A 23,565-nucleotide genomic window follows, 5' to 3' on the forward strand; every position below is an offset into this window, starting at 1 on the left:
GTATATTTCACACATCTTAATAGCTATTGAAGATTGATTGTAATTGTGATAAATATTGTAAAAATGATAAAATGTGGGAAATTTTTTTGTGACCTGCCACAAGGTGAACTGAGATGAGACAGTATGTACTGTTCCTTAAAGTGACCTACTGTGAAAACTTCTTCTTCTGTCCTTCCTCTTTTGAAGCAGTCAACAAACACCAGTCCCTGAAGACACCACAGCCTTATTTGGGCCTCCTTTGGAAACAGCCTTTGGAGAACAGAAAGCTGAAGGTAGCACTCCTCCTGAGTCTTTGTCACTTTGTGTTCGTGTCTCTATGCGTCTTGGTCTGTATTGGTTAGTAGAATAAGTTTGTGTTGACGGCTTTTACTAGCATTGTTTTTGTGTTCGCAACACAATAAAAAGGCTTTTGGAACACACACTTATTGTCTCTCTAAGGCTGCCAGTAAAGCCCTGCTTGGCTGTCATAGCAGATTCCCTCTCTCTGTCTTTCTCTCTCTCTCTCTCTCTCTCTCATTCCTCTCTCTCTCTCTCTCTCTCTCTCTCTCTCCCTCTCCCTCTCCCTCCCCCTCCCTCTCACCTATTTCTCTAACATCATTGTTCTTCCCTCAGGCTCAATGTGCAGTTGTGGATTCACTCCATCTGTCTTTGCTGAGGTCAAAGTTGAAATTGGCACTCACAGGTCATGCTCATGTGCACACTGCAGCTTGTTAATATGCAGATTCTGTTGCATCCCCACTCTCATCCAGTCCAGTAGGATTTAGTGATGCAGGCTGTAGGAGAGCTCTTAACTGTTACGTAACTGCCATGTCAGGCATAACTAACATCAACTCGACACAAATTCCCTTTATACATTCATTCATTCAGACCAACAGAACAGCTCTGCGTCTGGCAACTGTTAATGTTTTAGTTTCTTTCTCATTATGGGTCTATCTTCACAGGATATAGGCAGCATGTCTAAATCCCTGAATAAAAAAGAGTAGGGTTGTATGATATTAATATGTTTTCATCATGGTATATGAATTTATAAATAGATAAAGTATCTATCTATCTATCTATCTATCTATCTATCTATCTATCTATCTATCTATCTATCTATCTATCTATCTGTCTGTCTATTTGTCTGTCTATTTGTCTGTCTGTCTCTAATTTTACANTCTATCTATCTATCTATCTATCTATCTATCTATCTATCTATCTATCTATCTATCTATCTATCTATCTATCTATCTATCTATCTATCTATCTATCTATCTATCTGTCTATTTGTCTGTCTATTTGTCTGTCTGTCTGTCTGTCTGTCTCTAATTTTACATTTGATTTTAAGTTTATTAGGTCCACCTAGCTACAACTAATACAGTCTAAATCAATAATCCTGCAATAAACCATACCTTCATGAAAGTAACCCGGATCAGTTTGAGTGGACTAGGTTGTAACCACATCTTCCGCCGTTCACATTTTGAGCTGAATCCTGCTGTCCACTATCACATTAGCACTAACATTAGTGTTAGCAAGAGAAAACTAAGGAGTTGTACTAATGTTACAACACATTCTGGATCTGTAGTTTGCCACTGACCTTGGAAATCATTTTTCTGTCGTATAAAGATTTTTATTGACATATTGATCTTTGCTCTTCTCCCTTTTTAAATCTATTCATTTCTCAAGCCCTAAACAGTGAGAAAACATTAAGTGTTTTGGTGCTAATGCCCCTGACTTGGCCTGTTCTGTCCCCTCCTAAACGTAGTGGTTCTGTCTGAGTCGGATGCGTGGGGTACTCCTCTGTCAGAGCCAGAATCCTCTTTGACGAGGTCCTTCCCAACAGGAAGTAAGTTTTCTATAAATCCCTGCATCTTGTGCCGCACTTCCTCTTCTCCCTGGAATGACTGTACAGACCCATCAGCTCACCTCATGAACCCCTTCATCAACCAGACCTTCAAACTGACGCAATCAGACGATAACACTCACCTCCTCTTCATAAACAGCCACCTGTAAGATGTTTCATTTCATCTGCCATTTCACAATCAAATGATGCGGTGTTGGTTTGTAGTTTTAAATGGGAGGTTCCCATACTGCACCAACCCCTCCTTCCAAGCTGCCTCCTCCTTATATTGGGCATGGTGGTGATTGAATATACCTTGTTGCATGGTGGATGGTTTGTGGGATGACCCCTTCTCCTCAAGTTTTCGTGGTTGTGTTTGGCAGGTTGAAATAATACCTGTCATGTCATGTTTGGATCTAAACATTCAGCTTTTGTTAAAAGATTTTCTGTGTTGTTCGAAGTTCATCTATAATCATATATAATCCTCTCTTTTTATCTTTTATTTCTGTCAAAGTCAGCCTTGTATGCAGCCCACCATAAGTTGCAGTGATGTGAAAATTCTTCAGTGACATAACTGACCATTCCCTTTCTACACACAGTGCTAAATAAACAATTGCGGATGTTTATTAGGCACTAATCCAGGAGTTACCTGTTATAACTGACAGGACTATTCATTGTTGCACTTATGATGTCTCTGCAGCTCCACCTCCACTTCCACCCAAGAATGTCCCAACCTCTCCCCCGACGAGTGGCCCTCCCTCTCCAGATGACGCCGGTTAGAAGTCTTTTTTATCTGTTTCTGTCTCCCGTTATACCACACCAACTTTTACATTTGATCTCAGCAGCTTTTTTATCCTCAACTTTCTGTCTCTAACTTTCTCTGTCTGTCTACATGCCTGTCTGTCTGTGATTTTTTATCTCTCAGTGTAAACTTACTGGAGAACTCTGATTGGTCACTTGTTATCTGTGTTTCAGAAGCGTCAACAGAAGCAGATGGCAGGAAGCCCTCGATAGCAGACTTGGACAACATTTTTGGACCGGAGCAGTCTCCCCCTCCTGGCGAGGATACAGCCGACACGTGGGTCTGCTTCAGTGAAGAATCTTCTAACCGGCCACCTCTACCAAAGGACCCTGCACCCCCACTTCCCTCTTCACCGCCTCCTCCAGAGGAACCAGCACCTCCATTACCAGCCTCCCCACCTCCTCCTGAATCTCCTGCCCCTCCCTTACCCACATCACCACTTCCTCCAGAGGACCCTGCACCACCTCTCCCTGCCTCCACTCCCCCAAAACACGACCCTGTTCCCCCTCTACCAACCTCCCCGCCTCCCTCAGAGGAACCTGCTGCTGTCCCTTCAGGTCCTCCAACGCCTGAGGACCGAAATCCTCCCATGCTCGCCACCTCTCCACCCTCTGCACCACCAAAGGAGCTTGCATCTCCCCCCGCTTCCTCTCCCCCTCCTGTCGACACACCTGCCAGCGTCCCACCGGCCTCTGTTCCTAAAGCTAGCACCCCTCCAGCAGTGACTCCCCCTTCTGAGGAGTCTGCAACACGCTCCGTCCCACCACCCCTTGTCCTGTCTCAAGAGGAGCAGCCCAAGAACACAGACGCCACCCAACCAAAAGAGGACGTAGGTGAAACTGTCAGCTCGCCCAAAGATGCCAGCCAGGGGAGCCGGACTACACCTCCCCCACCTCCTCCCCCCACATACCGTGCAGTGGTGTCGTCACCGGGTCCCACATCTGGAGCTGGTGGCACGAATAGCGGTGAGTAGACTGTGATTCTATCTGGAATATGATTTATGGAGGACAGGTTTTTTAGTGCTTGGATTTTTGGAAAAAGAAAGACTGTGTCGCCTGTAGATGGTAACAACCGTGTTGAGAGGACAGTGACTGATTGCTACATACACAAATGGAACTATGCAAACAGACACTTTTCTGGTTATTATATCAGTCAGGTGAATAGTGATATCAATAGCATCCATATCAGTAAGGAGAGAAGTTGAGATCGTTTTGATAGGAATTGAAAAAAGGTTTCATTGCCAACGTTGTACCGCCTCCATTTTCTTTCAGCTGATTGCACCATCTCTGTTGTTAAACTTGCACAAACTGAACCATGATTCTGCATTTTTGTCCCTCAGAAAAGAGGTCAGGTTTTGGCCTGGTTGGATGAACAATACCATTCTGCTGCAGGATTGTGTTATGCTGGCAGAGTTTTTTGTTCTGACTGACATAGTTAAAGGTCAGACTTGACCTGGGTAGAACATTTTCATTTTTATTGCAGATACAGTGGAAGTTTTTTTAATTCTCTAATAGTTCTGTAGCCGATATCACTTTGTTGATGGACCTGATCCTTTTAGGGAACATTTCAACTGCCCATGATGTGGAAGACATTAGTCTTTTTTATGAGACAAGGACTAAAACATATAATAAAATTGTAGTCTCAGTGCAAGGGAAAATAACGATTGAATTAATAAATGACATAAATTAATGATTAAAGAGGCCAGTAGTTCACAAAACAAAGTGTGTGACTAATAGCTGAGCACAGACTGAAACAAGGCAGTGCTTTTTTAGAAAGAATTTAGTCTGGTGGCAGCTTTAGGAAAATCCTCAACAGTCAGTGGTGACAGATACCCATGGGAAGGCAGCTAAAATAATCCTCTATAGAAGTGTGCATGGTGGAAAATGACAATGGTCCATTGAGGTGAAAAAATAATTTCAATTTCAAGTGACACAATACTCTTATGTGAGCACTTACTCTGGGTCTTTATGTGAAACAGTAATTTAAGTCTGTTTAAGTGAAAGTAACACTTGTATTCTTTACTGACACTGTACTTAAAGGCATGTGTGTCCTGAAACATAATAAAAAGTGTAAATAGTCAATGTGGATACAGTGGTCCGTCTATCCTGTGTAGACTGTATTTGTACTCTGTAGCGGTGTTCCAAACTGAACTCGTGTGATTTCATTGAGGCTCTACGTGTTCCTGCTCTTCTCTGCAGGTTCCTCCTCTCCGGTGCGACCTGCCACTCCTTCATCAGTCAACCCCACCCCACCACCACCCCCACCTCGTCCCCCTTCACGGCCCAAACTTCCTCCTGGGAAACCCACTGTAGGAGATGTTGTAAGATCTGCTGTTTTTTTATGTCATGATTTCATCCCCATTTGAAATTGTTGCTTTGGTTATTTTTTTCATGTCATTGTCGCTGCGATTATTTTTCTGTTACTAATCAGGGGGTTCAGTCGTGGCTTGTCTGGCCTGTGACTCAGGCAGGAATCTTGAGAGACAGAACTGAGTTTATCACAATCCGTGCTTAACCTGATTATTCCAAACAATTCATGATGGTTAAACAGAACATAGTCAGCAATGGTATGAAACATAACAGCATTCAACTCTCCCTCATCTTTTCAGAATCGCCCGTTCAGCCCGCCGGTCCACTCTGCCAGCCCCCCTCCCATCGCCCCTTTGGCGCGGGCCGAGAGCACCTCCTCCATCTCCTCCACCAACTCACTGAGTGCCGCCACCACTCCCACTGTCGGCAAAGAGCTCTCCGTGTCTGTGTCAGGTGTGTGCCTCATCAACCATTACTGAGCTGCGCAGCCTGTCGTCTGTGGTCACAGAGACTAGCAGAGGCAGCTGAATTTAACTGTTCGTGTCTGATATTAAAAGTTTGTTATTGATTTTATGCACCGGCCCTGTCCTTCCTTGTGCTCATAGTTTGTGTGGAATGAGTAATGCAGTTTGTATTTATTTATTCATCTTTTTTTTTATTTATTTTAATCTTTCTGGAAATGCTGACAGTTTCCTAGCAGTGATGATCCACTAAATGATGAATATTAGTAATTCAGTGCCAAGATCACTTTTTTGTGGCATCTTATTATCGTAGATGATTAAAATCTGTTCATTTAAGTTGTTACTATCTGGAGAAAGATAAGAACAAATATGTAAAAATGACTACAATCATTATGTATATTGATATCTATTCATTTAAAATAAGAAATAATTAGATCTAAAGATCTTTTTGATACAATTAGTTATTAAACTGCGCATGAATATTGTGTCTTTTGGTTAACGCACTAATTCGGATTCACGCACACGGTGGGAGGTGAGAATATGAAGCAGGGTGTTACTTTTAATGCGCAAGCGTTCCCGGCAAACCTTCCTTTAATGACTTAATGACACAACAACAGTTTATACTCAGTGATGTCAGTGATGAAGGACCATGCAGTGCAGAGCTGTGAGTGGATAATAACAAATCTCAGTTGACTGTAACATGGCTGAGTCACAGATTAAAAAAATGCACACTCTGGAGGCAGCAGCAGTTACATAAAAACAGAATATAGTCCCAGGTTGGAGGTTGCTTTTTTAAACAGATTGCACGGACAAATAAAATAAATAGCTTCACTTGATCCTGACTGTAACATCAGAAATTATTATATTCATGGTGATTTTACTGAAGTCTCTATTACAGTCTATAATTCATACACTATTTATTCATCATACATTTGTCAATAGAGCAAAATGCTGATGCACTTGACAGTAATATAAAAATCATAGAGACAGTTTTAATTAAGAACCTTTCCACTTTCTGTGCTTTTTGAGTTTTATAATTTTCTTTTCCATCACATTTGTGTTTAAGATGATTCATTTTTTTACAGTTTTTTGTGTGCAGCGATTTTCATTTTTAGCAGTAATTTTTCATTGGTTTGATTTTTTTCTGTTTTGTTTTGCCGTTTGTTTGTCTCTTTATTTGTCCTTTGGCTTGTCAGAAGACGATGCTTATGTAGACAAACTGCCCACCTTTGAGAGACACTTTGATTCATTTGCAGGTATAGTAAAGATCCCATCAGAGAGTGGAATGGGGACGGGTTGGGGAAGGGGTTGGGAGAGTGTGTTCCTTTGTCAGTTTCAATCCGTTGGATGCTCTTTACCCAGAGTGCACTTGACATAGAAGGGTAAAGGCCATCACTGAGTGTTTTTGTGCTTTCTCAATTAATGTCAGTCAAAAAGCGTAGGTGTTGGGACATTGAGAAAAGGACTATTTTTTAATTATATTGTCAGTCTTTTTTAAAAATATACCTCAAATTATGAGATGTATAAAAAGACCTTTGAGTCATTGCCCTAACACCTACCAATTTGACGAGTCTACTTCAGGTTTTACTGAAAGATATAGGGACAATACCACACCTTCATTTTTTTCCTTTTTAAGTGGCAGCATTTTTCAGTGAAATTGTCACTTTTCATTTTTTTTCTCTTGACAACTCATACCATCCCACACATTTCCCAAGCATTTAATAGATATGATAGCCTTTCTCTCTCTCTCTCTCTCTCTCTCTCTCTCTCTTCGCCCTCTCTCTCCCTCTCTCTCCTATTGCATCTTAATCATTCCCACTCCACTTGTTACCCTCAGACAAAATCTGCCAAAAAAAATGAAAGCTGTGGTGACACAAAAAACTCCATCTATTGCATAACATTTTTTCCCAAAAAGTTTTAAAGTGCCTTCCCCTTTGCCCATCTGCCCACTCGTGAGACTTTTCTCTCTGTTTTATGACTGTGCACCAGTCGCTGTCTTGCCATGTCACCATGGCAACCTCCTGTCTCTTCTTTTGATGACACGTATTGTGTGCGTGCGGTGCAGTCACTCCCAGATACCTCCACTCTGAGTCTGCACCACAAGTGTGTATTTGAGTGTTTGTGTGCTGTGTGTTCAATGAGCGTGTCTGAAGAGCTCCTTATCTGTGGGCCCTTGAGATCCATATTGTCTGTCTTTCTTTCTCTCTCTCTCTCTCTCTCTCACACACACACAAACACACACACACACACACACACACACACACAGAGTCAAACACACACTCTCACGCATACTGTCAGATCAGAGATGCTGCTTACAGAGTCGTTTGAAGTCTGGCATGAGAATTAGGCCGAATTAGGAAGGCAGCAGCTGTTTGGTATTCATGCCATCCTCTTCTGTACCGCTGGAGTAGCACAACACAGCCTCAAGTTCAACCGATCTCCACTGGCCGTAAAGCGTCTGTCTACTCCCATGCTCGACCCCTGACGCCCACCTTTCACACCTGTCACTCACGCACTCTACAGCCATAGAAAAATACAAACCTAAACCCTGACGTCCCCATCTAAACGCCTGACCTTTTGTTCTCTTCATGAAGCTTTATTGCTCTCATTGTTCCATCACCCGACACTCACGCAGCAATATGACGGGACCCCACAACAAAACTATAGTATGGACTAGAGGAAGCCTACCCTGCTCTGCTGTGATGATTTCAAAGTCTTCAGTGTTTAATGATCAGACAGGCATGAGAACATGTAGCCTTTGGGTGCCCAAAGTTAGAGGACACAACCAATGCATCCTTCGAGGCCTCCGGTATCCTGTAATCCACTGGCACCCAGCCTTTACTGACTCGTGTCACAACATGCAACAAAAGTTCCTTTAGTGGAATCAAACTAGGAAGATTGCAGCAACATGGTATGTGTCCCAAATAATCACCACTATTCTACCATAACGCCGCACTTGGATCACTTTGTGCCGCTGTCTGACGTGTATTGAAGTGAAAGTGCACCTTAAACCCGGGAACTTGCCCGAGTTCACCACTGGTATTTACATTTTGTCAGCTGTTTGAGGTATAGCCCAAACATTACTGAATTATTTATTCTGATACTAATGTTGATATTTCAGAATTTAAATACAGTACTGATTAATCGGCCAAGTGTTATTTTTTGCATAAATACATAACATAAGAAAACATTTTTGAACTTGCCCCAGCTGTCTGGCAGACAAACTTTGTAGTGGAGACACTGTTTCCAAATGACCTGAAAGCATATCTTTGTATTTCTCTCCTGCAGTTTCTTGTTTTTTATCTGCCAGCATATACAACACCACTGATAATCTGCACTAGATAATACTGGTGTCTGTGAAGCTGCACTGTGTCATTTAAGGTGGAGGCATAAGTTCAGCCTGGCCTCCAGGTCCTCTGAACGATTCCACCTTCATAGTCTGTGTCCTTTTGAGGATCCAGGCCCTAAAAATGGGACACAGGATCTCTGTGGCGCACCACAGACCCTCCTTCTCCCTGCTCTGTGGTCTCAGTCTCATGGCTGCCCCCTGCAGCGTGTCTTCGTACAAGGCATCTGTTTCATAATCTGAAAAGTAGGAGCCTGGGGGGAAATATGAGCACAGTAAGGCACTGAGGGAAAAGCCTAAGAAAGATGTACGTAATTGAGCAATCTGCCACTGATGAAGAAAGTTGTGCCAACTGGAGCATCAACTGGTGTAAAATTACCGTTTTCTTCTGTTGCATTCTGGAGAAAACATTGAATGCTGCCCCTGAAGCTGACAGACTGACCAGACTGTCTCTTCTGGCAGCGCTTCTCACACTCTACAGCCTCAACTTCCTCCCTGCTGCACTGCACATCTTGCACATTAAGCCGCACCACTGCAAAAAACATCCAGCACCACACACCTGGCCCTCACTCCACCTGAGTCCTGCCTTTCCTCACGCACGCAAACACGCACAAAAAAAACCCCCCAAAAATCCTTTTTCACCCATGTTGTCACATGTCCTGTCCTGGCGGCGTCTCGGCCCTCTGTCCCTTCTTTGTCCCCGGCCTCCACCTTCACGTTTCACCTCACTGTGACGTGTGATAGACCTGCCATGTGAGACTCACGCTACTGTCCTTCTCTTCCCCCCCCCTCACCCACTCTCCTCCCTTTCATCCCTCTTCCCGCTCCCTCCCTCCCTCCCTCCTCCTCCTCCTCGTCCTTCTCTCCTCATCCCTCCTCCCTACTTCCTCCACCCCTCAACCCCACACAGAGAATGACCAGCCATCCCTTGTATGGTTTGACAGAGGGAAGTTTTATTTAACCTTTGAAGGTAAGTTTTCTCTGCACCAGGGTAGCGTGCGCACACACTCTTTAGAGGCTCATCTGTGCAAGCTTTGCCCCCTGCCCTGCCCTGCCCTGCCCTGCCCTGCCCCTTCTTTCCTCCCTTCCTCCTTCTCCTCTTCCTCCTTTGCAGTTCCTCCATCACCCTAACCCACGCCATGCTAACACCTGGCTGAGCCCCCTCATATGCGGTTATCAGTGTAGTGTTGTCATACTCTACCTTCTCTTCCTGACATTATTCATTCTCATTTCGTCAGCACTGACCGCCTTCCATTCCCTGAAGAATCATCGTTCTTCGTGTACTTTACTAATCTCTTTGTCGTCACTTTTCTTTTCGTTCCTTTTTTTTTTTTTTTTTTTTTTTTTTTTTTTTTTTTTTTTTAGTCGTTCGGTTTTCGGTTTGATCTTTGGGCTCTCTGATCCTCTGTGATCTTGTCTGAATAATTCAGTGTTAACAGCATGTCTGGAATAAGCATGCACATATCTCTCAGTCTTTCTCTGTGTCTTTCCTCTCTCATCAACATGTGGCTATTTAATTAAAAGTGGACGTCAGTGTTTACTGTATTAAAACTTAAGAAAAAATTTGAGGGAGATTTTTGAAATAATTTTGTTAAGTTCTACAGTTTCACAGTCAAAGAGCAGAGAGAAATGGGTATCTTCTGCAAACATAACCTGCTGTTTTCATACTACCCTACTAACATTAATGCTGTCAATTCAAATAGTTTTAAAGTTTCGTTTTCCATTACAACAGTTTGTACATCATGTTTTGTTTCTCATTTCATCCACACACTGTTGGTTAGGAAGAGTGTAGAGTCCCGATGTAGCAATTAGAGCATGTAGAATATCTATTCTAACTCTATTGATCGCTTGTGTTTTATGCTAATATTGTTTTAATCTGACTGATGTGAAACTCAGGTTGGGGCTTTGAGTGTAAACAATTTTTTTGATGATGTGGCCTTGACTTTGGCTATAAAAAACTGAAAAGCATCAGTCTACTTACCTGCATGTGTGCACGCATGTGTGTGTGTGGGTGTGTGTGGGTGTGTGTTTGTGTGTGTTTGTGTGTGTGTGTGGGTGTGTTCCCTCCAGGTTGCTCCAGAGGGCCCAGTCCTCTCACCATGGGGGCTCAGGACACTCTTCCAGTGGCCGCTGCGTTCACAGAGACAGTCAATGCCTTCTTTAAAGGAGCCGACCCCAGCAAGTAAATTAACAAACGGCTCACTTTCATACAGATTGACACTTTTTTTTTTCATTCATTAATAGTTTTTATAATAGTTGTCTTTTTTCTGTGCATGATGTGAGCAGTGTCTTTATTCAGTTAATACAGCAATACGTAAAGGATAATGCTTAATTACTTAACCCTCTATTTAGCATTTATAAGCAGTATATAAATACTTGAAGGGTTCGTAGATATTTTAGATGTCCTTATATAAGGACATGAAAAATATCTGATGTTCTTATATCTTGGGATTTAGTAATGTATTTGTCAAAAACTGTAACTTCTCTTTTCGAGCATAATTCTCTTATGATGAACAAAAACCTTCATGACTGTTGTATTAGACTGCATTAGGTTTAAGTGTACCTAATAAATAAACTGCCAACTTAGTCTATACGGCCTATATAATTTGTGAGCTCTCCAGAGTAGCGTAATGTCAGGCAGACATCATTGTCTGACATTAACTTATTGATTTTACACAGTGTGTGATAATGCCATTGCTTTTTAATTTCGTTTATGTTGTGTGAGTCATGATTTATAAAACACTGAATACAAACTTTTTTTTAAAGAAATGACAGTATGAGAAACAAATCATGACTTTTCGACAAAATACATTTGAGCACAGTTTTTCTCTTTCTCCCCCTCCCCTCTCTCTCTGACCGTGTTCTCCTCCTCTTCCTCTCAGGTGTGTTGTGAAGATCATAGGTGAGATGGTTTTGTCGTTTCCGGCGGGAATCACGCGGCACTTTGCCAATAACCCGTCCCCCGCCGTGCTAACCTTCAGCATAACCAACTACAGCCGACTGGAGCATGTGCTGCCTAACCCCCAGCTCCTCTGCTGGTAATGACACCGCTGTGAACTCACCACCTCACTCTCAGATGGAGAATAATAATAAATACAGTTTTTACTGGAGGCAGTGTCTCAGTGAAGAAGTGATTTATTTTTGGGATTATACTTTGACTCTGACTGCATCCTCCTAACTCACATAATTCAAGTCTGAATGCTTAATGTCTAACTTGAAAGTTCCCATAATTTTTTTATGAGTGTCCTAATTTAACTAAACCTCATTAAAATCAAATCAAATGTTCGTACTTACTGTGCATTATAATTATAATATTAATGTCACTTAATGTAACATCATATATTCAAAACGACTTTGCACCAGGATCCTGTTACATAAGTCATCTTCTTATTATGTTTGAAAGAATGTAGATATTAGTAAGTGCAGACCTTTTCAAATATGTTTGTTTCCAATTCAGTGTATTTTTCATAATATATTTCATCATCATAAACAATCACACAACAAATCCTGTTTTCCACCAATTATATTTAGTATCGCCAGAGCAGTAATTTCTTAAATAAAATTTCTTAAGCAGTGAAAACTGAAATTGTCTTTCACGTAGAGATTACTCAAATACTGTATATATCAGCAGGAGGAAAAAAAATAATCAAAGGTTGGCAAATGTAAAAATGTGTGAATGTTTAAAAAAGTCTATTTCAGAGTCTTAAACCTATTAAAAATGAAAAAAGCTCTAGATGTGATTGATGATTCACATATTTCTGTAAACTGGTAAAAGCATCTGATAAATGGCTCATAAAACATTCACGATCCCATATGAAAGAGTTAAGCAATGATGAGTAAAGATCAGTGAGATCATTTCAGGCTCTAATGCAGGCTGCCTGTTGAGTCATTTTGAGGTCATCTGAGTTCAGACCAACTACCTTGAACAGAGGTCAGCTTTTGTTTATCACCCTTTTCTGACTCATTTTTGCACCTGTTGTAAAACACGGAAATAATAGCTAACCAAAAATCACCACTCTGAGGCATTAAAAGTTTATAGCATCATCATATGATTATTTATGAATTGAAATTATCAAGTTATTCAAATTTAGATATTCCTAAACCCCGCACAGCTGTCGTGACATGAGTGTAAAGCCTGACCTCTAGTGGCTCATTGTTCACATTAAAATACCTGTCAAATATTGCTTTGACTTTGAAATGCTGCTAAGAACTGCACTCTATTTTTACACCATAGCACATTCACCAGATTAGTACATGACCAGGGTCAGATGAAATGTCTTTGTTTTGATTTTGCTTTTCTACATTGCTTCCTCACCAGTGACACCACCACACAAGCCAAGGCTGATGCCAAGGACTTCTGGGTGAACATGCCAAACCTGATATCCCACTTAAAGAAGGTGGCAGAGCAGAAGCCACAGGCAACATACTACAACGTGGACATGCTCAAGTATCAGGTAAACCCAGCCCTCCAGAGTCATAACTTTATATCAGTAAGATGAGAGATACACAGCAGCTTTGACGAGATGAACACTGATGTATTTACAACCCTCACATCTTCCACTGTTTCACTGTAAAGCTCATTTTACAAAACGCCAACTGCAGCTATTATCTGCTGAATGTGTTTTTTTTTTTTTTTTTGGAGATGCTTAATTGAGCTATAGGACCAACATGACATTATGCTGGAATCACTAAACCTTAAGATAAAACAACAATACGTTGTGTCTGCATCCGTCTATCTGTGTGCAGGTATCGGTGCAGGGCCTCCAGTCCACTCCACTGAACCTGGCAGTGAGCTGGAGGTGTGAGCCCACCAGCACTGACCTGAGGATAGACTACAAATACAACGGGGAGGCCATGTCAACGGCGATGGCCCTTAACAACGTCCAGTTCCTCGTCCCCGTCGACGGAGGGGTTTCGAAACTACAGGCTGTCTTACCTCCAGCTGCATGGTACAGTCTAGACATTGTCTAGACTTGTTATTATGTAATATATTGGCAGTAAACTAAATGGGCTGATGTTGTAAATAGGCTGTGTTTTCAGGGAATTTTCATGCACTGGTAAACCTTTCAGTTTTAAATGTGGAACATGTTTTGGGGATCTTCTTCACTTGTTTTCTGTTTTAATCCTGACAGGAATGCAGAGCAGCAAAGAATCCTTTGGAAGATTCCTGATATCTCACAGAAATCTGAAAACGGAGGTACACTATGATGATATTATTACATACAGTATAGTAATTCTGTTTGTTGGAAAGGCTTCTGGCTTGAGTGTAGAGCAACTCATACTTTCAGTTTTATATTCATAAAATCAGACCCAGGTGAAATTTTCCTTTGTGCTGAAAAACAGAAAAAGGGATAACCACAGATAATAGCTAGGGGATTGAAAGAGATCCTTAAGATGAGAATAGAATAAAACCAGGACAATTTTTGACACAAAATGGGGCAATCAGGTGCTTAGGGTTTAAAAGTACCTTAATTGCCTCCTTCAGCTGTGGTTTAATAAAAGCCTAAACAGTGTTCAGATTTTCCTCAAGTTGTGTCAGAGTTTCTGTAGACCTGTCGAGCTGGCCAGTGTTAACCGCTGAACTAGAACTTGGAGCCGGAGCAATGGATGCAGCTAAGCAGGCTACAGGAAAAAAAAGTGAAGCACATGATATCCCTCAGGAAAGGACAGGGCCGCAGACAGTTGTCAGCTCTTCCTGAAGTAAACAACGCCCCCGTCTGTCTACAAATGGTATTACAGTTATTTCAGCAAACCTGATTTTGTGACTGTTTTCAGTATGACGTCTCACTGCACTGTGGTTTTAATGTGTTGAATGTTTCCAGAGCTTATTCGCTTAAGATAAACTAGTGTTCATGATATCATCTACAGTGAAATATTTACACATATTTTCAAATGATAAAGAATAGTTTGATTTGTGCACCAGACTTGACAAACACAGCATGAAGTTCTTTAATTTCACTTAGTACCCGGCAGTCAGCCTTCAGGGCTTACCTGATGTCCAGGGAAAGGACAGTAAACAAGATTATTTAATTTTCTTTCAAACATGATCAGATTAACCCTCCTTCCTTTGGATTTGGATGATTCGCAATGTTATTCTCTTTGAATGGTATCTCATTGTATGGCATCTTTTATCGTTTTAATGTCCTCTTCCAAAAAGTGACCCTCTGGTCATGGGTAATTTTCTTTTCAAATGAATCTCATTCAGTGCTCCTTCTGTACCAGGTAAACATTTTGATATTGAACAGGCTTTGATACAACAGCCTGTTCCTGCACTCAAAAGTTAAATATAGCAACATCTGCTGTCATCTACAGCTGCAACCTGTATTTATCATTTTTGAACCAACCTATCATGTTCCTATCTGTAACCTATCTGTTCAAAATACTTTCCAAAAGTGTCTATATTTGAGTTTTCCATCTGGGTTCTTGTCCTCACATCACTGTCTATGAAACATCCTAAAATCTTTCCTTGTACCTTGCTGACTTCTTTCTAAATTCACCCTCTTCCCTCAGGCGTGGGGTCGTTGTTAGCACGCTTCCAGCTAACAGAGGGTCCCAGTAAACCAGCTCCACTGGCGGTGCAGTTCACCAGTGAGGGCAGCACCCTGTCGGGCTGTGACATTGAACTAGCTGGGCCAGGATACCGCTTCTCTCTCATCAAGAAGAGGTTTGCCGCAGGTCAGTTTAGCATTTTAATTAAAAGACGGTGTTTTCCAACCCAAAATGTAATCTATCACTGTCGCTGTTGTTAATTGAAAGATTGAGCAAGTCTTACAGTACATCAAACCTAAACTGGTGTTTTAACATGGAGGGTTATTTGATTTTCTCATATGATATTAAGGTATGTAAAAGTATAATCATCCTCATTTAGTGTAAAATACTAACATAAGTAAAAAGGAATACATTTTTGTTTTGTTGTTATTTGGAAATTAGTTTTTATTAATTTATTCTTGAAAGTCTGTTTATCATTCTCTATTATACTGCTAATGTGTTGGTCAAGGCATAATATACTTTTTTTTAAAGTAGACCATACATACTTATTAGGATAGGAGTCTTAATTTTTGATGTGATGATCTTATTGCAAATCAGTAACCACTGTATGAAATTACCTATTGTTTTTTGTAATAAAAACTACTACTGTAGTAACTATCTCTGAAGTGTACAATAGATCTGGGTTTTTTTTAACATATATTTGTTTACATTTTGCAAACTGGCACCATTAAAATTAAACAGAAGCTGTTAGCAGTTCCTGTTGACAGTGTGTCCATGGATATACAGACACCTATCACTTGATTGCATTGGTACCTAAGCAAACCTAAAAACAGAATAATTGTCAGACAAGTTATGGAGTTATATGGAGTGTCTTTTTCTGATTTGATTGAGTTGTAACTCCAACAAGAAAAATTTTTGACACAAATTAGGGCAATCAGGTGTTTAGGGTTTTAAAGTACCTTAATTGCCTCCTTCAGCTGTGTTTCACAGCTGCTGCTGCTGCAGCTGACCTGCTCACATCTCTCCCTCCTCTATCCCCTGCAGTAGATCTATAACAGAACCATAAATGGACTGAAACATAACCTAAACATTTCATTGGCGTTTTTCAGGAAAATACCTGGCCGACAACTAACCCATGCTACTGAGCACTGTTGAACAAAACAATAGCAGAGGACTGAGGTTGACACCGAGGACAGAGGACAGACCGACACCAGACAGACTCTCCATGGACCTTTTCCGAACCCACACAACAGGTCCGCAGCCTACCCAGCAGTATTGTATAACTTGCATATAGCATCGTGGAACTGTTTTAGGTCATGTAATTATTGTATTTGTATTCATTTCATAACATCTGTATTGCTGCAGTTAGACACCTGGGTTCTCCCCTCCTCTAAAGTCTGTGCCTCTGTCTCCATCCTCCTCTGGTCAATGTTTGGTGGTGTTTTTAAAAGTTTCACTGCAGCTGCCTGACCGAAGACATGGACAGAAAGAGTTTTGGCGAGATTGTAACTCGGGATGAGGTTTGCTGTTCCCGGTCCAGAATATTCCGGCAGTAAAAATACCCTTAAGTAAGATCTTTTTGGTCAGACATACACCTCAAGCTCTGACACATCCAAAGTTAGAGTAAGTAGAACTGAAGCAGGGCCCAGGACAATACATTGCAAGTTATACACCTTCATTAGCACATAAGAAAATCGCAGCTTCATAAATAATCCTTCTGTTAGGATCTGGGCTCAAAGCCAGAGACAGCTGTTCTCACTGACTTGCACTGACAGCGGCCATTTGTGTGGCTTTGGCCAGCAATCGAATGCATTTACTGATGCAGTTTGACATATGTTGTCACAAGCAATTCGACGAAAGATGGTGTTTCTTGCCGGTGCTTATGAGCAATCGAAACACAAGAGCAAGAAACTACAAAAAACAAAACAAAAAAAAAAAGTTTTTCATGCATTGCCTACTGGTACTACAGGGTCACATGACTTTGGATCACATCCTTTTTAATATAAATGCACTGATCAGTCAATCAAACTGTTATTTTATTTCTCTGGAATATACACACATGGAGAGGTTTTCAGCAAGTTAGGCAGCTGCAATGATAAATCAATGTACTGGTTGCAAAATAAGAAAAATATGTTTTTTCCCGTCAGAACAAAAGAAGTGTACAAAGTGTCATTTTAAATTAATAATATATATCTTAAAGGGCGTTTGGTGTTTTCCTTGTATTGTCAGATAGCCTTTCTGTTGTTCCCAGGACAGCAGTGTTAGACTCCAGAGTACATGACAGCATTCTATTTTTATTTATTGATGACGATGATTTGTTGTATAAAACATGTGAGTCTGTATATGAATAGAATTTGAATGGTATCACACAACTCAGAACCCTTAAAGGTATAAATATTTGAATTCTCTCTCTTCTTTTTTGTTATCTGTGTAGTTGGGTAACCTGTGTACAGTATAAGGTATAATTTTTGAATTTATTTCAGATATAATTTTTTAACTCAAGTGCAACAGAAGATTTGAGCTATATATGGGTGTGGGGGTAATTTAAAGAAAAAGATAAATATCTTCCTGGATGCTGTGTAATGCTTTGTGAAAGCAGTGTTAATGTAGAGGTAGCTATACCATGGGCAAGGTCCACGCTGTAAAGAATCAATTTGATATTTTGGGAAATATGCTTATTCACATTTTTGCTGAGAACTGGATGAGAAGATCAATACCGCTCTCATGCCTTTGTTAAATAGGAAGCTGGAGCCAGGCGATGGTTAGCTTAGCTTAGCATAAAGACTGGAAACGGGGAGGGAACAGTTAACTCTGTCCATAGGTTCCACCCACCAGCACCTTTAACACTCACTTATTAACACAGTATGTTTTCATTGTTTAAAATGTACATAGAACCAAGTTTCAAAAACAAGTGGCAATGTAAAGTAGATTTTTAACCTTGATAGTAATGGTGGTCAGTTCATCCACTATCTTGGTCCAGATTGAAATAACAACAATTATTGGATGGATTGATGAATTGAAATAAGTTTGGTGGTCCCTTAACTTCTCCTGTAGCGCTAGCAGGTCAACATTTCAACTACTCCAAAACTAATGACTGTACTTTACTTTGACCTGATTAACAAAAATTAACATGTTGACACACCAAATGAATATTTTTAACATTAGGCAATACCTGCTACATATCAGCTTGTTGGCTTTGTCTTTGCGAGCATGTTAGCATGCTGACGGTAGCATACCAAGACCAAGTACAGACTCGCAGAGGTGTTAGCTGAGTCTTAAGTCTTGCTAACTGTTGGACAGAGTCAGGCTAACTGTTTCCCCCTGCTTTCGGTCTTTATGCTAAGCTAAGCATAGCTTAATATTTAACAGTCAGACATTAAGATTGATGTCCATCTTCTCGTCTAATTCTTGACAAGAAAGAAAACACACTTATTTCCCAAAATGCTGAACTGTTCCCTTAAATAACAACAAGACAATGACGACAAAAACAAATCAGTTTTCCTGAGCAGCAGTAACGAAGTTTGGTGACTAAGGTGCCACTACTGGAACAGGATTTGTTTACTGGGACCAGCTTGTCTTTTTTTTTTTTTTTTTTAAATCAAACCTCATGGTGATAAATCAAATCTTCTCAGTTCCCACATCTACCTACGCAGTTATCACCTCAGCTTTGACCATGTGTCATCAGTGAAGCTTCTCACCTGCCTCATACCTGTTTCCATTCACCTCAGTGGTACCTAAACTCCCCTATTATATCATGAGCACATCCCCGATCATCCAGCCCACTCGAATCCATGGCTTTATTTTGCATAATCGTAATGGTCTCTGTGAGATGACAAGAGTTGAATGAGGTTGTGGAGCGAGGTTAAGTCGACCAAAATGCTTCTTTCTGTTTTGTTTTGTTTTGTATTTTATGTCAGTCAGTCCTCTGTTAAGGAGAATAAGCTGAATATTTTTAAAACGGATAAAAATGAAAAAATATTATATTGTTTAATGTGAAAAAAAAAACACTGTGCTGATGATGTTGAACTTCCTGAATGCTCTGACACTCAACATGAAGAACAAAAAGTGTGTGTGAAGTGTAGCTGAAGATCTCTGTACTGTACTGTATGTCGGCATTCTGCTAAATGCAACCAATCGTAGTCCTTTCAGAGCTGTCGTAGAAGCATCGTAGTCTGGATTTAGGACAAGAGACCTGTTTATCTCATATCAATAGTCCTATTCAATGATGTAGTACTTTTGATTGGACAGTTTTTAAATATATGTGGTTATTTGGCCACTGATAAAAATCAGATCTGGGTCATGCAGTTAAAATAAAAATCTTGTTCTTGACCAGATTTTCAGATTTTTTTGTGTGCAGACCCAGTACAAGAGAACACTGAGGTTGCATTTTGTTAAAGTGAGGTGATGATGATTGGTGCCATTTAGCTCCTGGTAATACATTAGTGAGGTAACATTTTCTTTCAGTCATGTCAGTCTTTCATCTATTTGACTGGCGGAATCAACGTGCCTGAGAGAAAGTTGTTACCTTTTGGGTGAATCTTGAGGCTATCAGTGCAACAGTCACTACAGCATTATCTACAGACGCCCACCATACACATCCCCCACCATGCATCTGTTTTAAATTACCACTACACTACAGCTTACAGGTCTTTCTGCTTGAAAGGCAAAACAAAACTCAGTCTGCTGGTTGCTTGATTATTCTTTGTATCTCCTGATAAAAAAAACAATGGATCAAAACTCATATTTTCCAGATCTTCATCTCCGTGGTGAATTTGTCCTGCAGTAATTCATTATTGCATGCAGAGCATGCAGTAAAAGGTGGGGCATCTATGATGATAGATAGTACTGAAATGACGTGTTGTGCTGAGTGTCAGTTACCTGTATTAATGTTGAGAGGAGAGCAGGGAGTGTGTTTATGTGTGCTATAAGCCAGAATGCTTTTTGGTTCTGTACCGTTAACCTCAAACACATGTGCAAGCTGTTTGTACAGTACATAACAATGCTAAGATGAACTGAGAAACTTAGTTTGCTTCTTTCCAAAACCAATAAAAGTTCTAAATGGATGCCCGTGTCCTGCAGTTTCCTTTATATTCTGTAATTCTGTGTTATTTAGTCTTTCTACTCAGTACATACAAAAAAAGTACAACTGGATATTCTTTTTTTTTTTAATCACATTAGCAGCTAGTTGTAGGGATGATAATGTCAGTCAGTCAGTCAGTCAGTCAGTCCACCAACCACTTTGGTCCAGACTGAAATATCTCAACACCTGCTGTTGTTGACTGATTCCTCTGGCACCACGAGGTCCCTACCCTCAGGTTGGGAACCAGAGCCTGAGGCCACCATGATGCCCTTTTTTCTTTTTTTTCTTTTTTTAATAAGAATCTTAGTAACACTAGGTTTGATAAAATTGTAGTAGTGCCCAGTGTTCAAGACTGTAATGTCAAAAAGATGTCACACCTCACAGTGCCAGTCCTGTGCAAGAACATTTATTTGACAAAAATAGCAAAATGATAGAATACAGCTGATGTTTCCTATAAATACATCGAAGCACTGATGGAAATTTTACAAAAACTGCAACCTTGTGGAGACTCACTACATACGGGACACAAGCCCGGGCTGAATCTGAGTGGGGAGTGATACAGTCCTACTCCTTTGAATACCATCCCTGAGTGCATTTACATCAACTTATCTTTGTTTCTTAATCCTCATAGATTCATTTACACCATAAATATATACATATTTATGGTTGCACACATCTTCCAGCTCAGGTTTTCAGAAACATGTTCTCAGATGCTCAAGTGGTCCACATTCATGTCTACAGTCCTCACAAGTTAAGGTAATAAATCAAAACCCACAAAAATATCAAAAGCAATTAGAAAAACAGCAGTTGTGGATGTGAGCATTATTGCACATACAATACAGTGATCACATTGTTTTAAAAACACCAGCGTTGCGATTCAGATTTGGTTTCTAGTAAGGCAAGATGGGAGAAAACAGTCAGTTTGGTCACGTGGAGAATGAGAGAGAAGGAGAGAGAGGGGGTCATCCTCAACAGAGGAAGGTGAGGTCGCTCTTCCTGCAGCCCACCTGGCAGCACACGGTGGTCAGCATGTTGTTAATGTCTCGTCTGGTCAGCTCAGAGCCCGGGCTGCTGCTGCTGAGGCTCTCCAAGCTGTTCTGTTCCCCTGTTGGCAAATGTGGAAAAACAAAACATGTAATATGTAATATGACTGGCACTGAATGCATCCCTATACCTGGAAGACATATAATGAAATAATTCTATAGTAAAATGAATCATCATTAAGTATTAGTTTTTCATTACATTTTTATCAGTTGTTTCCACAAATAATGGATGGACAACTGTTTTCAGATCAGTCTTTTGTAATTTATGTCCATGTTCTCATTAAATAAGGAAACTCTAAATGACTGTACAGATTAACTCAGTGCTATTTGTCTTCTACAGTGTCACTCTGCTCTTTCTAATCAACCCGCCATGATAGGCTAACTGGGTTTGTGTGTGTGTGTGTGTGTGTGACAGTGAGAGAGTGGCTGCCCAGGGAAGAGACTGCTCCAGCATTTAATCATGATATGTGGCCTCTGGCATAATAATTCCAAACAGCAGACACTGCGTCTTGGTTGCTGAGGCACCTGTCTGCCTGCACACCCACTGCAGCTTCTGAATTAATAGTACACAGCATTCGGTACATGCACTAAAGAAAGCCAAGGCAGTCTGGAAAGCTGCCAGTCAGTAACTTTCAGACACATGAATCCTCTTTATTCTGACAGCTGCTTATGTTTCAGGCTGAGGGATAAGATGTCACATGCAAAGAATGGTACTCTAGCAGACGGACTCAGCAGCCTAGTGAGTTCAGATTTTGATCTGAGAGATAATGTCAAATAGAAAAGGAATATGATTCCACGAAAGGTGGATGCAAACTGCAAGATTCACCTTTACCTTTTACTAAACTTGCCATTTGTTATTTAAACCCTTGACAAGTTGCAGTCAGGACTGTTTGATAGACAGATAGATAGATACATACTCTATTTATCCCCCAGGGGAAATTCATGAATGTATGTGGTCAAACATTGTTCAAAACTGCAGAACTGTTTTAAATACAATTGAACAAGTTTAACAGGTTTAAGAACATGCCAAGTATGTCTCCTAATATACAGTATCTTAAAAGAGGAGACAACACAAGCTAATACAGAATATATATGTGACACTGTCATAGTGTGGAATAAGACCATTTTCAACAAACTTCAGTCTACTCAAAGGGAAACCGTATGTTGAACGGATATTTTTTTTTCTCATTGAGATCTCAGAGAGACCCTGAGAAAAGAGTAGAAAACACAGTAATAAACTTCATAGGAACAGTGTGTAGGTAACAGTGTGGCGTGCAGTACATCTATCACACAACAGGACTGAGTTTAAGGATAAATCTACACAGAAACACAAAAAGAAAAATCCACTCATTTGTACACACTTGTCATAAGACTAACCCTGAACCAAGGAGAAAAATGGTTGTAATTAAAAAACAAAAAAGAAAATATTATTGACTCTTCTATTCATCAGAATAAAAGAGGAGAAGTTGTCTCACCGTCCATGTCTGACTCAGTGAGGAATCTCCTCCAACGGGAGCCTCCGCAGGTGTAGACGACAGCCCTCAGGAACTCTCGACCGCACAGCTTCACTGCCTTCACCTCTGCTCTCACCTGGTCCACACACACCACTGCACACAGGAGCAGAGGCAGAAACACCAGAGCCCGCATACTGGATACCTGAGTGTCTATACAGAGGTTTGTCTCTTTGTCAGTTGTTGGTTTGTTTGCTTTCAGAAACCACCGCAGCTCCTCTGTCCTGAGCTGTTCTTCTGTTCTGTTTATCTTCCCCGGCTGACTTTGACTCTTCTCTTTAGGAGGCTGCAGCACAAGTGGACTGGCTGTTGATCCACTGCTTGCATCTCCCTGCATTATATAGCATCCACCTTTCACTTCATCAATGCTGAGTATCTCTCCACCTCCCTCTGACTGGCACTCAGCCCATCCGCACACAGTCCTCACTCATGTCATGACAGTCAAGTCGTTTCATGTTTCCGGTCATCTCCTCCGTCACCATTTTTAGCCGTCTAAGAGAGAGTGACGGCCATCAGCCCTTTACAACCCTCAACTGACAATCGCATTAGATGAGGAGCATCCTCCTCAGCCTCTCTGTGATTACCTGATTGCACCGACCTTCACTACACTGCATGGCTAATTAAGTGATGCAAAGTGATTCCCCCTGCAGTAAAAAAGATGTTTCATCTGTTTACAACACTTTGATGGCCTGGTTGTCTTTCACT

At 40.8% G+C, this 23,565-nt stretch overlaps 2 protein-coding genes across 2 annotated transcripts in view; one reads left to right on the forward strand and one right to left on the reverse strand.

Moving 5' to 3' along the window:
• sgip1 (SH3 domain GRB2 like endophilin interacting protein 1) overlaps positions 1 to 20,282 on the forward strand; it is a 59,534-nt gene extending 39,252 nt beyond the window's left edge. Inside the window, exons 12-25 of the mRNA XM_022749739.1 lie at positions 187 to 272; positions 1,745 to 1,825; positions 2,520 to 2,594; positions 2,795 to 3,586; positions 4,820 to 4,941; positions 5,230 to 5,383; positions 9,648 to 9,707; positions 10,808 to 10,919; positions 11,620 to 11,775; positions 13,056 to 13,191; positions 13,484 to 13,686; positions 13,870 to 13,934; positions 15,248 to 15,412; positions 16,336 to 20,282. Of these exons, the coding sequence (XP_022605460.1) occupies positions 187 to 272; positions 1,745 to 1,825; positions 2,520 to 2,594; positions 2,795 to 3,586; positions 4,820 to 4,941; positions 5,230 to 5,383; positions 9,648 to 9,707; positions 10,808 to 10,919; positions 11,620 to 11,775; positions 13,056 to 13,191; positions 13,484 to 13,686; positions 13,870 to 13,934; positions 15,248 to 15,412; positions 16,336 to 16,358 (2,230 nt within the window). The 3' untranslated portion in view covers positions 16,359 to 20,282. The remainder of the gene's footprint in view (positions 1 to 186; positions 273 to 1,744; positions 1,826 to 2,519; positions 2,595 to 2,794; positions 3,587 to 4,819; positions 4,942 to 5,229; positions 5,384 to 9,647; positions 9,708 to 10,807; positions 10,920 to 11,619; positions 11,776 to 13,055; positions 13,192 to 13,483; positions 13,687 to 13,869; positions 13,935 to 15,247; positions 15,413 to 16,335) is intronic.
• A 609-nt stretch (positions 20,283 to 20,891) lies between these two features.
• On the reverse strand, positions 20,892 to 23,111 carry insl5 (insulin like 5). The gene is made up of 2 exons (XM_022738589.1): positions 22,825 to 23,111; positions 20,892 to 21,411 (listed from the first exon to the last, which is right to left on the reverse strand). Exons 1-2 carry the CDS (start codon positions 22,994 to 22,996, stop codon positions 21,275 to 21,277), a joined length of 309 nt encoding a protein of 102 aa, XP_022594310.1. The 5' UTR covers positions 22,997 to 23,111; the 3' UTR covers positions 20,892 to 21,274.
• Between the last annotated feature and the right edge of the window lie 454 nt (positions 23,112 to 23,565).

This window comes from Seriola dumerili, unplaced genomic scaffold, assembly GCF_002260705.1.
Source record: "Seriola dumerili isolate Sdu_G_001 unplaced genomic scaffold, Sdu_1.0 BDQW01000002.1, whole genome shotgun sequence".
Taxonomy (NCBI): Eukaryota; Metazoa; Chordata; class Actinopteri; order Carangiformes; family Carangidae; genus Seriola; species Seriola dumerili.